Source organism: Zootoca vivipara, chromosome 9 (genome assembly GCF_965207765.1).
Source record: "Zootoca vivipara chromosome 9, rZooViv2.hap1.1, whole genome shotgun sequence".
Lineage (NCBI taxonomy): Eukaryota > Metazoa > Chordata > Lepidosauria > Squamata > Lacertidae > Zootoca > Zootoca vivipara.
This window is the reverse complement of record NC_142592.1, coordinates 71705949-71719839: the sequence shown is the minus strand read 5'-3', so window position 1 is coordinate 71719839 and position 13891 is coordinate 71705949. Positions and strand designations below refer to the sequence as shown.

Sequence of the window (13891 nt, the reverse complement as noted above, 5' to 3'; positions counted from 1 at the left end):
GCTCTGCATGGCCCCTGGGGAGAGATGAGGGGAGCTTATTTGCTTAGGCTTATTTTTCAAATTTATAAACCACATCACAGCATAAGGCTACAAAAGCAGTGTCTGTGATAAGATTTTAAAAAGTTAAAATATAAAAAAGAGAGAAGCATTCCAAAAACTGAACCATTTCTGCAAATTTTATTCATAAAATATGAAGTATTACATTAAAGGAATTTCAGAAGAGCATTCAGGCACTCAAGAGGTGTATTCAGATATATTTAAAAGGGGCTAGGGATCTATTTTCCTGCCCATTACCCTCCACAAGGCTCCTTTCACATCCTTGTTCCTCAAACTATAGATCAGAGGGTTCAGCATTGGAGTGACCATGGCATAGAAGACAGCAACAAATTTGTCCTGGTTTGAAGATCTGCCTGGCGACCTTAAGTACATGGCCATAGCTGTGCCATAAAAGATCCCAACCACTGTAAGATGGGAGCCACAGGTGGAAAGAGCCTTGCTCCAACGCTGAGCTGAGCGAATCCTCAGCACTGCCAGACTGATGCAAACATAAGTCAGCAAAATGAAGGCAAAGGGTACTAAGAGAGTGAAAACACTGCTGCCGAGTGAGAAACCTGCATTGGCTGATGTTATGTACTGAGCTGAATCCTAGAACAATAGGATTCAGAAACAGCGGGAGCTACCCAATCCAACTCCAGGTGGAAGTGAATCCGCAACCTGATTGGCCTGCTGGAGCAGCCAATCAGGCGGCTGGCAGAAGTGAATCTGCTACCTGATTGGCCTGTAGGAGCAGCCAATCAGGCTGCAGGCAGAAGTCAATCCACAATATAATTGGCCCACAGGTGTAGCCCTGAAGTAGCCAATCACGCAAGGCCCATTGTGTAAATAATGTATATAAGCAGATGGTTTTGGGAAAAGAGCCATTCTTCTTCTTCTCCTCTTCTCCTTGATGACTATGAGCTGAATAAAGAGCATGAAATTCACTCTCGACTCCGAGTACATTTCACTGGCGACGAGGATGGGATCCTGCTGAGCTGACCGCCACCACGCACTGCACCGCAGCACCGCCACCTGCTGCACCGCTGCATCGCACCGTGCATCCAGGCTTCAGCTCCAGGACCCAAGGAACCCAGAATGGCAACCGACAGCAGCTTCTCGCCATTCAAACCAGCATCAGGAGACTGGGAAGGGTACGCCGCCCGTTTCAACTTCCTCCTGCAAGCGAAAGAAGTCACCAACGATGCCATGAAGAGGGCGACATTCTTCAGCGTCTGTGGAGAGGAGACGTTTGAAATCGCCCGGGCTCTCCTTGCACCTAGAGATGTCGCTACCGTCTCTTACAAAACAATAATGGAACGGCTGAAGGAGCATTTCTCACCACAGCCCTCGGTGGTAGCTTGCTGAAATGCCTTCTACGCAAAGCGGCAAGCCCCGGGGGAAACCATAACTGGGTTTGTGACCTCCCTCCGCCAAGCCGCCCGGCTATGCAACTTCTCAGAGTTGGAGAACATGCTTCGTGACCGCCTCGTCGGTGGCCTGAGGGACGAGATGTTGCAACGACGCCTCTACGCCAAAAAAGACCTCACGTTCCAGATTGCTCTGGAGGAAGCCCTGGCAACCGAAGCCGCCGAGAGGTCAACGCAAGAGGCACGACCGGCCCCGCCATCCCAACCGAGGGTCTACCACGAAGACCTCACCGACGAATCCGAATCTGACAGGGAGGAAGTACACCGAGTACAGCGGCGCACTCAAGCAGCACACACACCACAGCAGCCTCGACGAGAAGGAGGGAACTGTGCAAGCTGCGGGGAGAACCACGAGAGGAGGACCTGTCGTTTCCGCAACGCAGAGTGCAGGCAGTGCAGAAAATTGGGACACATCGCCCGGGTGTGTCGGGCTCGACTCACCCGTCGACAAGCATCAGATGACCGACCCAGGAGCCCCAGGTCACACGGCACCATGCACCAAGGCAACTCGACGGAGATCACGGACTACCAGGTATTCCAGTTGCCCCATCCCAGCACAGAGAAAATTTATATAGAGGTACAGATAGAGGGAGCCCCATGCCGCATGGAGCTGGACACGGGTTCAACTCTATCCATAATCTCGGCCCGAACATTAAGGGAACTGTGCCTTAATGGGGGTCCCAAACTAAGGCCGGCCCCATTCACCCTCCGGGACTTCCAGAAACGTAAGGTCCCTACAATGGGGGTGGGGACCTTCAGGGTGCAATATCGAGGGCGAAAGCAACAATTGGACTTGCTGGTAGTTAAGGTCCCCTACGTTAGCTTACTGGGACTGGCATGGTTTGGACCTCTGGGGCTAGCCGTTACCGGAGTGAACCGCACTAGCTTACAAGTGGACGTGGACGCCATATGCAAAGAGTTTCCAGGGGTTTTCGATGGGGCATTGGGACGATATACAGGACCCCCCATTGCCCTACAGCTAGACCCCGCTGTACGACCCATCAGGCACAAGGCCCGCCGGGTCCCGTTCGCCCTGAAACCCCGCATAGATGAGGAATTGGACCGACTCGTGGAGCAAGGAGTGCTGGAGCCGGTGCCCAACGCCCCCTGGGAAACTCCAATTGTCACACCCGTCAAGCCTAACGGTTCGGTCCGCATCTGTGCAGACTACAAATGCACCATAAACAAGGCTCTCACGGCCCATGCATACCCAGTGCCAGTGGTCAGCCATGTCCTCGCCACCCTGGCTGGGTCAAAAATCTTTGGCAAACTGGACTTGGCCCAAGCGTATCAACAGTTGCCTGTGGACGAAGCCACAGCAGAGGCTCAGACGATTGTGACGCACAGAGGGGCATTCAGAGTAAAGCGGCTGCAATTTGGCGTTAGCGTGGCACCAGGCATATTCCAGAATCTAATGGACTCTCTCCTTAAAGGGATTCCTGGCGTCACCCCCTTCTTCGATGATGTACTGATCGCCGGGCCCACACCAGAGGAATTTGAGGACCGCCTCCGCTCCGTCCTGCACCGTTTCCAGACGGCGGGCCTCAAGGTGAAGCGGGAAAAGTGTTTACTGGGAGTGCCGCAGGTGGACTTTCTGGGATTTAAGGTGGACGCAGAAGGGGTCCATCCAACCGGTGACAAGGTACGGGCCATTTGTGAGGCCCCAGCGCCCAAGAGCAAGCCCGAACTTCAGTCATTCTTGGGACTATTGAACTTTTACCATGCCTTTCTTCCGCATAAGGCAGCGGTAGCGGAGCCCCTACACAGACTCCTAGATAAAAGGGCCCCTTGGGTGTGGGGCCAGCGACAAAGGGCCGCATTCCAGGCAGTCAAGGACTTGCTCGTCTCGAACTCGGTCTTGGCACACTTCGACGAGAGGCTGCCAGTGGTGCTGGCATGCGACGCCTCTCCCTATGGCATCGGCGCTGTCCTGGGACACCAACTCCCGGATGGAAGAGAGGTGCCGGTGGCATACTTCTCCCAGACGCTTGCTGCAGCCGAACGAAACTACTCACAGATTGACAAGGAGGGTCTGGCAATCGTGAAGGGCGTAAAAAAATTCCATGATTTCTTGTACGGGCGGCCCTTTACCATAGTGACTGACCACAAGCCGTTGCTTGGCCTGTTTGCCCCCGAGAAGCAGACCCCCCAAGTGTTGTCTCCACGTGTCCTCAGGTGGTCAATTTTCCTTGCCGGCTACCAGTATGCACTAATCCACCGCCCTGGGAAGGCGATGGGCCATGCAGACGCCCTCAGCAGGCTACCACTACCAGAAACAGGCCCCGACCCAGCGCCTGCGCAAGAGGTTATGACCCTGGAGCTGCTTCCCGACTGACCCATTCAGGCACAAGAAGTTGCGCACCATTCCACAAAAGATAGGGTCATCTCCCGGGTCCTGGACTGGGTGTGGCGAGGATGGCCCAGCAGCAGCCCCGGGCCAGAATTCGCTGGCTACACAAACCGCAAACATGAACTGTCGGCCCACAAGGGGTGCCTGTTATGGGGAAGCAGGGTTGTTGTTCCCCAGCCCCTCCGCAAAAGGGTCCTCACAGCCCTACACGAGACACACCCAGGGGTAGTGAGGATGAAGGCCCTTGCCAGGAGTTATGTGTGGTGGCCGGGGATTGACAGAGAGATAGAGGCCTGGGTCCAACACTGCCAGACCTGCCAAGAATCCCGCCCGGATCCCCCAAGGGCCCCAGTCCAGCCCTGGGAGTCCGCCCGACATCCATGGTCACGCTTGCACGTGGACTTCGCTGGCCCCTTCCAGGGAAAAACATTCTTCATAGTGGTGGATTCCTACACCAAATGGCTGGAGGTCGCACTGGTACCGTCCACTTCTACGGCGGCAGCCATCCGGGTACTACGTAAGCTTTTTGCAACCCACGGGCTCCCTGACACCCTCGTCTCGGACAATGGAACCGCATTCACGTCAGAGGAGTTCCAGACCTTCACAGCGCAGAACGCCATCCGCCACATCCGCTCAGCACCATTCCACCCTGCCACCAATGGCCAAGCGGAGCGCATGGTGCGGACCACCAAGGACAGCCTCCGCCGCATGACACAAGGGGACTGGGAATACCGCCTTGCCGCATTTCTTCTAGCACAGCACAGCACCCCAAGCACAACGACGGGCCAGAGCCCAGCTGAACTACTAATGGGCCGGCGCCTTGCAACTAGACTGGACCGACTTCACCCCGACAGAGCTCAGGATGAGGTAGTGGTGGGGAAAGGCAGGAACCCCCGGACATTTGTGGCCCAGGACGCAGTGTACGCAAAGAATTTTGGGGCAGGCCCAGCATGGGTACCCGCCACAGTCACCAAGGTGACCGGTCCCGTGTCGTACGAGGTACTAACGGAAGGGGGGCAATGTTGGCGCCGCCACTGCGACCAGCTACGGCGACGATTCCCAGGAGGAACCCGGGAGGAGAGCGGGACAGAGGGGTCCCAAGGGGACAGCAGGGCAGTGAGGCCTGTAGAGCGAGAGGGGTGGGCAGGGGAAGCAGAAGCAGTAGGCACAGAGGGGCGCCCCGAGGCTGGAAGGACACCGGAACCAGAGCCACAACCTAGTGGTTCAGTGGCGCCAGACCAGACAGCCCCGGCACAGCCAGCAGCCTCGGAACACGAGCCAGAACCAGAACCCCTGACCAAGGAACACCCCAGGCCACAACGCACACGGAGGCGGCCAGCAGACCTTGGGGACTACGAATGCAACTTCCCGGGCAGGACTGGAACTTAGAGGGGAGGGGTGTTATGTACTGAGCTGAATCCTAGAACAATAGGATTCAGAAACAGCGGGAGCTACCCAATCCAACTCCAGGTGGAAGTGAATCCGCAACCTGATTGGCCTGCTGGAGCAGCCAATCAGGCGGCTGGCAGAAGTGAATCTGCTACCTGATTGGCCTGTAGGAGCAGCCAATCAGGCTGCAGGCAGAAGTCAATCCACAATATAATTGGCCCACAGGTGTAGCCCTGAAGTAGCCAATCACGCAAGGCCCATTGTGTAAATAATGTATATAAGCAGATGGTTTTGGGAAAAGAGCCATTCTTCTTCTTCTCCTCTTCTCCTTGATGACTATGAGCTGAATAAAGAGCATGAAATTCACTCTCGACTCCGAGTACATTTCAGCTGAGATATCAGAACATGCTAGTTTCACAACAGCCTGAACTTCACATGCAAAATGGTTGATGACATTGTGCCCACATAGTTTGATCTTCATGGTGAAGGATGGTACAAGGGTCAACAGGGAGGCCAAGACCCACGAGGAGACAGCCAGACAGCCACACAGCCTTCTGTTCATGATCAGCGTATAGTGGAGTGGCATGCAGATCGCCACAAAGCGGTCATAAGCCATGGCAGCCAACAGAATGCATTCTGTCGTTCCAAGGAAGAGCGAGATACACATCTGGGCAAAACATCTGGCATTGGAAATAGTGGGCCTATCCGTGAAGCTGAGGGCCAGCATCTGTGGGACTGTGCTGGTAGTATAGCAGATGTCAAGAAGGGAGAGGTTGCCTATAAAGAAATACATGGGGGTGAGGAGGTGAGGATCTGCTACGATCAAGAGGACAATAAGGCCATTCCCAATAAGAGTCATTAGATAGAGGAAGAGAAAGACAACAAAGAGCACCTTGCGCATGAGTGGCTGGCTGGAAAGCCCAGTCAGTAGGAAGGTCTCTGGTGTCGTTTCATTATCATCTTCAGGAACCATGACGTTGTAAATCCTTCCCAAGATGTGGAATTATCTGCCGGGATAGTAAAGATGCCCCCAAACTATAGTAATTGGAGTGTGACTCAATCCCATCACCATTATTGTTGGTGAAATAATAATAATAATAATAATAATAATAATAATAATAATAATAATAAATTTATTTATAGCCCACCCTCCCCAGCCAAGGCCAGGCTCAGAGAGGCTAACACCAAATATAAAACAACTAGTTAAAATACAACTCAACAAGAAGACTAAATACATTAAAATTAAAAATAAAAAATAAAAAATTGATAATTTTATAATGGTGAAATGCTTATTTCATAATGTCATCAAATAATTATTGGGGAACATTTTTTTCCATTTTCTGTTGAACTAGGGATGAATGAATATTTCAATTTCAATTTCTCACTATTTCTAAACCTTTTCAGTTTTAAATTCAGTTCTCCATATATCAACATTAGTTTGTGATTGATTGATTTAAAAGCCCTTGTGAAATTTCATCAGCATATTGGCTCTAATTTTTCCTAATATACCGGTACACATTTCTATGTGAAAAAAATTACACTCTGTGTGGAAAATGTATCCTTGGAGCATGGTTATGAAACCCCAATCCTGCGGCATACAATAGTGGTACAAATCCACCCCATATGCAGATATCATATATACAGTGTATTTAAATGTTCTAGGGAAATCTGTGACTCTCCAGATGTTGCTGGACTACAACTCCCATCATCCCTGACCATCCTGGCTAGGGCTGATGTCCAACCATATGCAGGAGGGCCATGCATTTGTGCCACCACTGTAAGTGCTCCTTGCAAATTAAAGCGACCCAGAAAGGAGTTAAGTGCTAAGAAGCACCTTTGTGGCCACAACATCTGAATGAGGATTCCCACTCCCTTGCTGTTTTGTATTACCTTTCTCCTAGACCAGCATTCATTCCTTTCTCTCCATGTACATGTTGGTACTATCAGAGGTAACAAGCATGATATTTGACTAACGTGAACTTGTTAATTGTCCTATTTTATGTTGTACTCCACATGTAGCAGTGGACATACCATTCTCTAATGTTTTATTGGCTGTCACAAAAATTCTTACAGTCATAGGGGTCACATCCAAATACAGATGGAAGAAATTGTCATGTTTGGTTCTCTCAGGTTCTCATTTTCCCCATCTTAAATTCAGTTCTCCACAAGTCTGCTACAATTTGCATAATTTTTTTAAAACTATCCTCATGAAAAATTCTTTAGCATTTTAGTCTGAATTTCTCCTAAAAAAATAAAAAAAATCCTAAAAAATAAATTTTGTATGCAATTTTGACTAATGTACACATTTGTGCAAGCACCTTCCCTATATATAATGCATTTTTGTTTGTTCTATATTCTATATTATCAGATCTATATTCTTTTTACATACATTTTCTCCTAATATGGGCATTTTTGTGAGCATTGCTTGCTTAGAGAACTGCACCACAAAATCTGGACAAGTGCAAGTTCTGGAAGATGGCTGTGCTTCAGTTCTCATATTGATTCAGAAAGTGCAAATTTGGGGGGTATAGCCAGGTACTTTAAATGTATGCTGTGGGTGTGACTATAGTATGATATTGTGTGGTATTAATAGGGTGGTGAATATCTCTAATGGGGGGAAATGGGTGTTCTCCTAAAAGAATCAATTACTAAAGTCAGCTTGCTATATTACAGTTTAAATTTCTGACTAAAAATGTAAAATACATACAAAAGAAACTTGAAATATTTACCTTATGCGGTGTCCTGTTGGATAACATTTGTTGAAAGGGAAATAGGTTGCCTGATGGAGCTGAATCAAATAGCCCTGTGCAGCCTAATCTCATACACATTTCTTTAAAATTAAGTTACATTAACCACCCTGCGGATTCCTCCCAAGTCAATGTGCCTATAATTGCAGCTTTAGGAATAGGTAGTTCTAAAAGAACATAAGAAGATCTAATCCACGAACATCACGAGGGGATTTCAAATATTTTGATTAAATTAAAGAATAAATAAAATACTCTTCTGGTTATCACACCAGTCTTAAGAAACAGCAAATGTTTGAGAAAACCATGAAAAACAAAAAAACACTTTTTATATCATCTGACTTACGGTAATTAGGCTGTGTTAACAATATTGGGGGGTGGGGGACCAGAATATCTCTGCTGATTCAAATGGCAACAATGGAAAGCTGAATCAATCTTCTCAACCAAGTTTCTGATCATAAGTGGTTAATTCTTGTCTTTATGGCCTGAGGAACCATCAAATCTAGACCCCCATCTGAACAGAATACTGTAAAATCCAATCTCTGTGTGTGACTAGAAAATAACAATTTTTATAATTAAAACTTGAAAACTCATTTATCATGAGTCTTTATATCCCTGAGAGATTTCAAAAGTTTTATGTACAGACTTCATACCTCTGAGAATATGTCCCAGACAGGCAATTAAGAACCAACTTCCTATGGGGTATTATGTATGTATGTATGTATGTATGTATGTATGTATGTATGTATGTATGTATTTGAATGGATTTTTAAAGACATATTTTTATCCATATGGCATTGAAAGCAGCATACAACAAAGCAGTAACAGAGCAGAACACAAAAAATGGCACATCATAACATTGGAATTGGGCATATTAATATGAATTATACCAGTTATGTAAAAAGAAATCTTTAAGCAGTTTACATAAGACATAACCAGGAAAGAAAAAGGCAATATAAATTCATATAAAAATACAGAACTACAAATCATTTTTTAAATAAAAGTTAAGTGTCATTTTGTTGTTGACATTTAAACCCCTTGAGTAACTTGAGACCAATATACTGTATTGGAAAATCATGAAAGACCATTGTTATCCTGGGGAGATTTGGGTCAAGCCCAGCGATTGCCCCTCTCATGCCCAGACAATTCCTAGGCATGAGTCAACTAAGCAGTTAATTCTATTTCTTGTCGCCAGCATGATTCTGTAATAGTTGTATGCAAAGAGAGTACAGCTTAGTCCCACCCGTGAAATTCTGGGCTATTTCTTTCTTTATGCAGAGTCTGACAGTAAAACACTGGACGGCACTGGATGCTTGTCAGGCATTTAAGAGCATCTCGATGGAGAGCCAGAGAGGATCTCCTTTGGCCCCTTGCCACCTCTGGGGAGGAATCCTCTGGCCTTGCCATCCAAAGGGGGCTCTCAGGCAACCATGTTATCTTACAAACAGCCATAAACACAATCTGATTTCAATAATAATAATAATAATAATAATAATAATAATAATAATAATAATAATTTATTATTTATACCCCGCCCATCTGGCTGGGTTTCCCCAGCCACTCTGGGCAGCTTTTATTTAATACATACTTTAAATCTATTCAATTAAATATACTAATTGTGTGTTTTAACTATATTGCAAACACTTTAATTAAAGATTTGGAAATTTAATTCATTGTGTGGCCCATGGGTTCAGTGTCAAAGTACCCTTGTAGTCCACTTGGCCTGAGAAGTTGGACCACCCTGGTCCAACTTCTCAGGGCTTTGGACACTATATAAGTGTGCAAGAACTTGACCCACTAGCAGATGGGAAGCCAGTGTCGGTCTCAGGTAATAATAATAATAATAATAATAATAATAATAATAATAATAATATTAAATTATTTATACCCCACATATCTGGCTGGGTTTCCCCAACCACTCTGGGCAGCTTCCAACAGAAAAATAAAATACAGTAATCTATTAAACATTAAAAGCCTCCCTAAACAGGGCTGCCTTCAGATGTCTTCTAAAAATCTGGTAGCTGTTTTTCTCTTTGACATCTGATGGGAGGGTGTTCCACAGGACAGGCGCCACCACCGAGAAGGCCCTCTGCCTGGTTCCCTGCAACTTGGCTTCTCGCAACAAGGGAACCGTCAGAAGGCCCTCGGTACTGGACCTCAGTGTCCGGGCAGAACGATGGGGGTGGAGACGTTCCTTCAGGTATACTGGACCGAGGCCATTTAGGGCTTTAAAGGTCAGCACCAACACTTTGAACTGTGCTCGGAAACATACTGGGAGCCAATGTAGATCTTTCAAGACTGGTGTTATGTGGTCTCAGCGGCCGCTCCCAGTCACCAGTCTAGCTGCCGCATTCTGGATTAGTTGTAGTTTCTGGGTCGCCTTCAAAGGTAGCCCCATGTAGAGCGCATTGCAGTAGTCCAAGCGGGAGATGACCAGAGCATGGACCACTCTGGCAAGACAATCTGCGGGCAGGGAGGGTCTCATCCTGTGTACCAGATGGAGTTGATAGACAGTTGCCCTGGACACAGAATTGACCTGCGCCTCCATGGACAGCTGTGAGTCCAGAATGACTCCCAGGCTGCGCACCTGGTCCTTCAGGGGCACAGTTACCCCATTCAGGACCAGGGAGTCCTCCACACCTGCCCGCCTCCTGTCCCCCAGAAACAGTACTTCTGTCTTGTCAGGATTCAGCCTCAATCTGTTAGCCACCATCCATCCTCCAACCGCCTCCAGGCACTCACACAGGACCTTCACCGCCTTCACTGGTCCTGATTTGAAAGAGAGGTAGAGCTGCAATTGGTCTTGCAGGAAAAAGCATGGGGTGAGATGGCCGAAGAAAGCTTTATCATGTACAGTATAATGAGATAAGAATCCAATGTCCTTATTCAGACCAGGTCTCTCCATGGTTTTAAGCTTGGTAATGAGTTGTAATTCAGCAACTTCTCTTTCCAGTCTGTTTCTGAAAATTTTCCGTAATAAGACAGCTACTTTGAGATCTTGTATAGAATGTCCTGGGAGATTGAAGTGTTCTCCTACTGGTTTCTCTGTCTTGTGATTCCTGATGTCAGATTTATGTCCATTTATCCTTTGGCGTAGGGTTTGGCCTGTTTGTCCAATATAGAGCGCTGAAGGGCACTGTTGGCATTTGATGGCATACACAATGTTAGAAGATGAGCAATTAAATAGTCCTGAGATGGTATGTTGGATGTTGTTGGGGCCAGTGATGGTGTTGTCCGGGTGTATGTGGCAGCAAAGTTGGCATCTGGGTTTATTGCAGGCTCTGGTACCAGTGTCCATGTTAAGTCTGGTGGTGGTATTATTGTGGGTGAGAAGTTGTTTAAGATTGGGTGGCTGTCTGTAGGCAATGAAAGGTCTTCCTCCCAGAGCTTGAGAAAGAGAACTGTGTTCCAAGTGTCTTATATCATAGAACAGAGGGACATTGGAAACATTCCAAAACAGTTTTCACCTACATGCTGTCCACTCCCAGTTGGTGCTGGACTACATCTCCCTCCAGCTCTCACTCTTACCCATACTGGCTGGGGCTGATGGGAGTTGTAGACCAAAATAGCTGGAGAGCAGCAGGCTGAGGAGGGCTGTTTTAAAACATTGTAATCTTAATTATGGTTCCCTCTAGAGTCTCACTCTACCTTGAACCTTGTGGGCTTCATGGAGCAGATGGTATCAACCCCTTACGCCTCACAAAACTAGGCAGAGGAGGGGGAGGGAAGTGTTTGGGAAGTAATTGTTCCCAAAGTCCTCTCCTCAGCCCTCATCTTCCTGCTGTCTTCTTGCTGGGCCCCAGGGCTTGGCACCCTGGAAGTGCGTAACCAAGCACCAGACCCAGACAATGCATGATTATAGTTGTCAAGAACACAACTAAGACAAGCTTTTTATTTTTATTTATTCATTTTATTTATAAGCCGCCTCCCCTCACCCCCATGAGCTCAAGGTGGTGTACATGGTTAGACTATAAGATGGTGAATGGCCTAAGGTCACTCATGAGCTTCATGGCTGAAGGGGGTTCGAACGCTGGTCTCCCAGGTAACAGCCCAACCCTATCCAACAACAGGATAGCAGCTTCCCTGTAGAAAAATATCAGACCAGTTCACAAAGGCGTTAGAACACACATCATCAAAAACAGATAGTAAAACACAATCACACTTTTAACCCCACACCATAGAATCATAGAATCAAGGGCCATCCAGTCCAACCCCCTGCCAAGCAGGAAACACCATCAAAGCATTCTTGACATATGGCTGTCAAGCCTCTGCTTAAAGACCTCCAAAGAAGGAGACTTCCACCACACTCCTTGGCAGCAAATTCCACTGTCGAACAGCTCTTACTGTCAGGACGTTCTTCCTAATGTTTAGGTGGAATCTTCTTTCTTGTAGTTTGTAGTTTGAATCCATTGCTCCGTGTCCGCTTCTCTGGAGCAGCAGAAAACAACCTTTCTCCCTCCTTGATCTAGGATGTCATATAGAGGAGGGAGAAAGGTTGTTTTCTGCTGCCCCAGAGAAGCGGATGCAGAGCAATGGATTCAAACTACAAGAAAGAAGATTCCACCTAATTTTCAGTGGAACATTTCCTCTACCCCTTAGGAATAAGGCAACCCCGGCACATCATCTTCCTAAGGGCTCCCTTCACTTCATTGTTCCTTAGAGTGTAGATCAGAGGGTTGAGCATGGGAATGAGAACAGTGTAAGACACCGCAAGGATATGGTCCTGGCCTTCAATATAGCTGCCTTTGGGTCTGGCATATGAGAAGATGGCACAGCCATAGTGAAGAAAGACCACTGTCAAGTGGGCTCCACAGGTGGAGAAGGCCTTGCGACAGTACTGAGACGAGCTCATGTGCAAGGAAGCCATCAAAATGCACCCGTAAGACAGCATGATGAAGGAGAAAGGGATGATGAGGATCATGGCAACCAAGGTTGTAACGAGAATTTCCATAGTTCCATAGCCAGGACATATCCTGCTCAGCACAGGAGGGATGTCACAGAAGAAATGGGGGATATGGTTGGGCGCACAAAATGGCAAAGAGAAAATCACTCCAGTGAGGAAGGAAGAAAGAATGAAACCACCACAGACAGACCCCATCACTAAGCACCAACAAATCCGTTGGCTCATGAAGGCCCCATAGTGTAGTGGGTGACAGATGGCCACATAGCGATCCCATGCCATGGCTGTCAACAGCAGACAGTCAGCCACCCCTAAGGCCACAAAGAAGAACATCTGAGCCGCACACGATGCCAAGGGAAAGGGCCTCTGGGGAGCCAGCAGGTCACCAAGCATTTGTGGTATGACCACCAGAGTGTAGGCTGTCTCAGAGCATGAAAGGCTGCCCAGGAAGAGGTACATGGGGGTATGGAGGAGAGGATCAGTCCACACCACAGTCATAATCAGCCCGTTGCCTGCCAAGGTCACGGCAAACATCAGGAGGAAGAGTCCAAAGAGCAGTCGAGCCAAGCCTGGGTGACTAGTGAACCCCAACAGGACAAACTCGGTCACCATGGTACAGTTGATAGAAGGATCATGACCCATCCCTGATCTGTAGCGGAATTAACACAAAGTGACATAGACCTACATCAGTTATGAATGCCATGAGCAGAAATACCGGTATGTAAGAGCATTAGTAAACCTGAACTGTCATTGTGGGTTTGACCCTCTAGTCCAGGAGTCACCCATTTTGAGGGGCCTAGGTGCACATGAGAATTCTGTGAAACTATAACGAGAACCACAAATTACCCATGTTATGGAAGAAAAACCAAGGACACTCTCTCACACACAAACCCAGTCAAAACAGCTACCTATAACATAAGCCAATTAGAATACAGTGAAAAAATGAGGCCAAACCTGCCAAAAAATAAGCCCACCAATTTGTGTATGGCAATATTCTCTCATGCACCACAGTAGTTATAACTGCAGTATGTAACTACTGTGGTGC

The 13891-nt window shown here is 47.6% G+C and overlaps 2 protein-coding genes across 2 annotated transcripts; both read right to left on the bottom strand.

Annotated features, from left to right (window-relative positions):
* Nucleotides 1-267: 267 nt before the first annotated feature.
* Nucleotides 268-6151, bottom strand: LOC118082591 (olfactory receptor 13H1-like). Its single transcript, XM_088652559.1, has 3 exons — nt 5599-6151; nt 1690-1720; nt 268-595 (listed from the first exon to the last, which is right to left on the bottom strand). Exons 1-3 carry the CDS (start codon nt 6101-6103, stop codon nt 268-270), a joined length of 864 nt encoding a protein of 287 aa, XP_088508685.1. The 5' UTR covers nt 6104-6151.
* A 6383-nt stretch (nt 6152-12534) lies between these two features.
* On the bottom strand, nt 12535-13469 carry LOC118082087 (olfactory receptor 10R2-like). The gene has a single exon (XM_035109397.3). It carries the CDS (start codon nt 13456-13458, stop codon nt 12535-12537), a length of 924 nt encoding a protein of 307 aa, XP_034965288.2. The 5' UTR covers nt 13459-13469.
* Nucleotides 13470-13891: the final 422 nt, after the last annotated feature.

Bases quoted from the DNA above. Each gene is read 5' to 3' on its own strand.
- LOC118082591 (XM_088652559.1), bottom strand. From the start codon at position 6,103: ATGCGCAAGGTGCTCTTTGTTGTCTTTCTCTTCCTCTATCTAATGACT. The intron at 1,721-5,598 runs TCTCAGCTGAAA...CTCGGTGTACTT, and splicing joins GAAACTAGCATGTTCTGATA to CCTCCCTGTCAGATTCGGAT. The intron at 596-1,689 runs GTCTTCGTGGTA...CTCACTCGGCAG, and splicing joins GATTCGGATTCGTCGGTGAG to CAGTGTTTTCACTCTCTTAG.
- LOC118082087 (XM_035109397.3), bottom strand. From the start codon at position 13,458: ATGGTGACCGAGTTTGTCCTGTTGGGGTTCACTAGTCACCCAGGCTTG.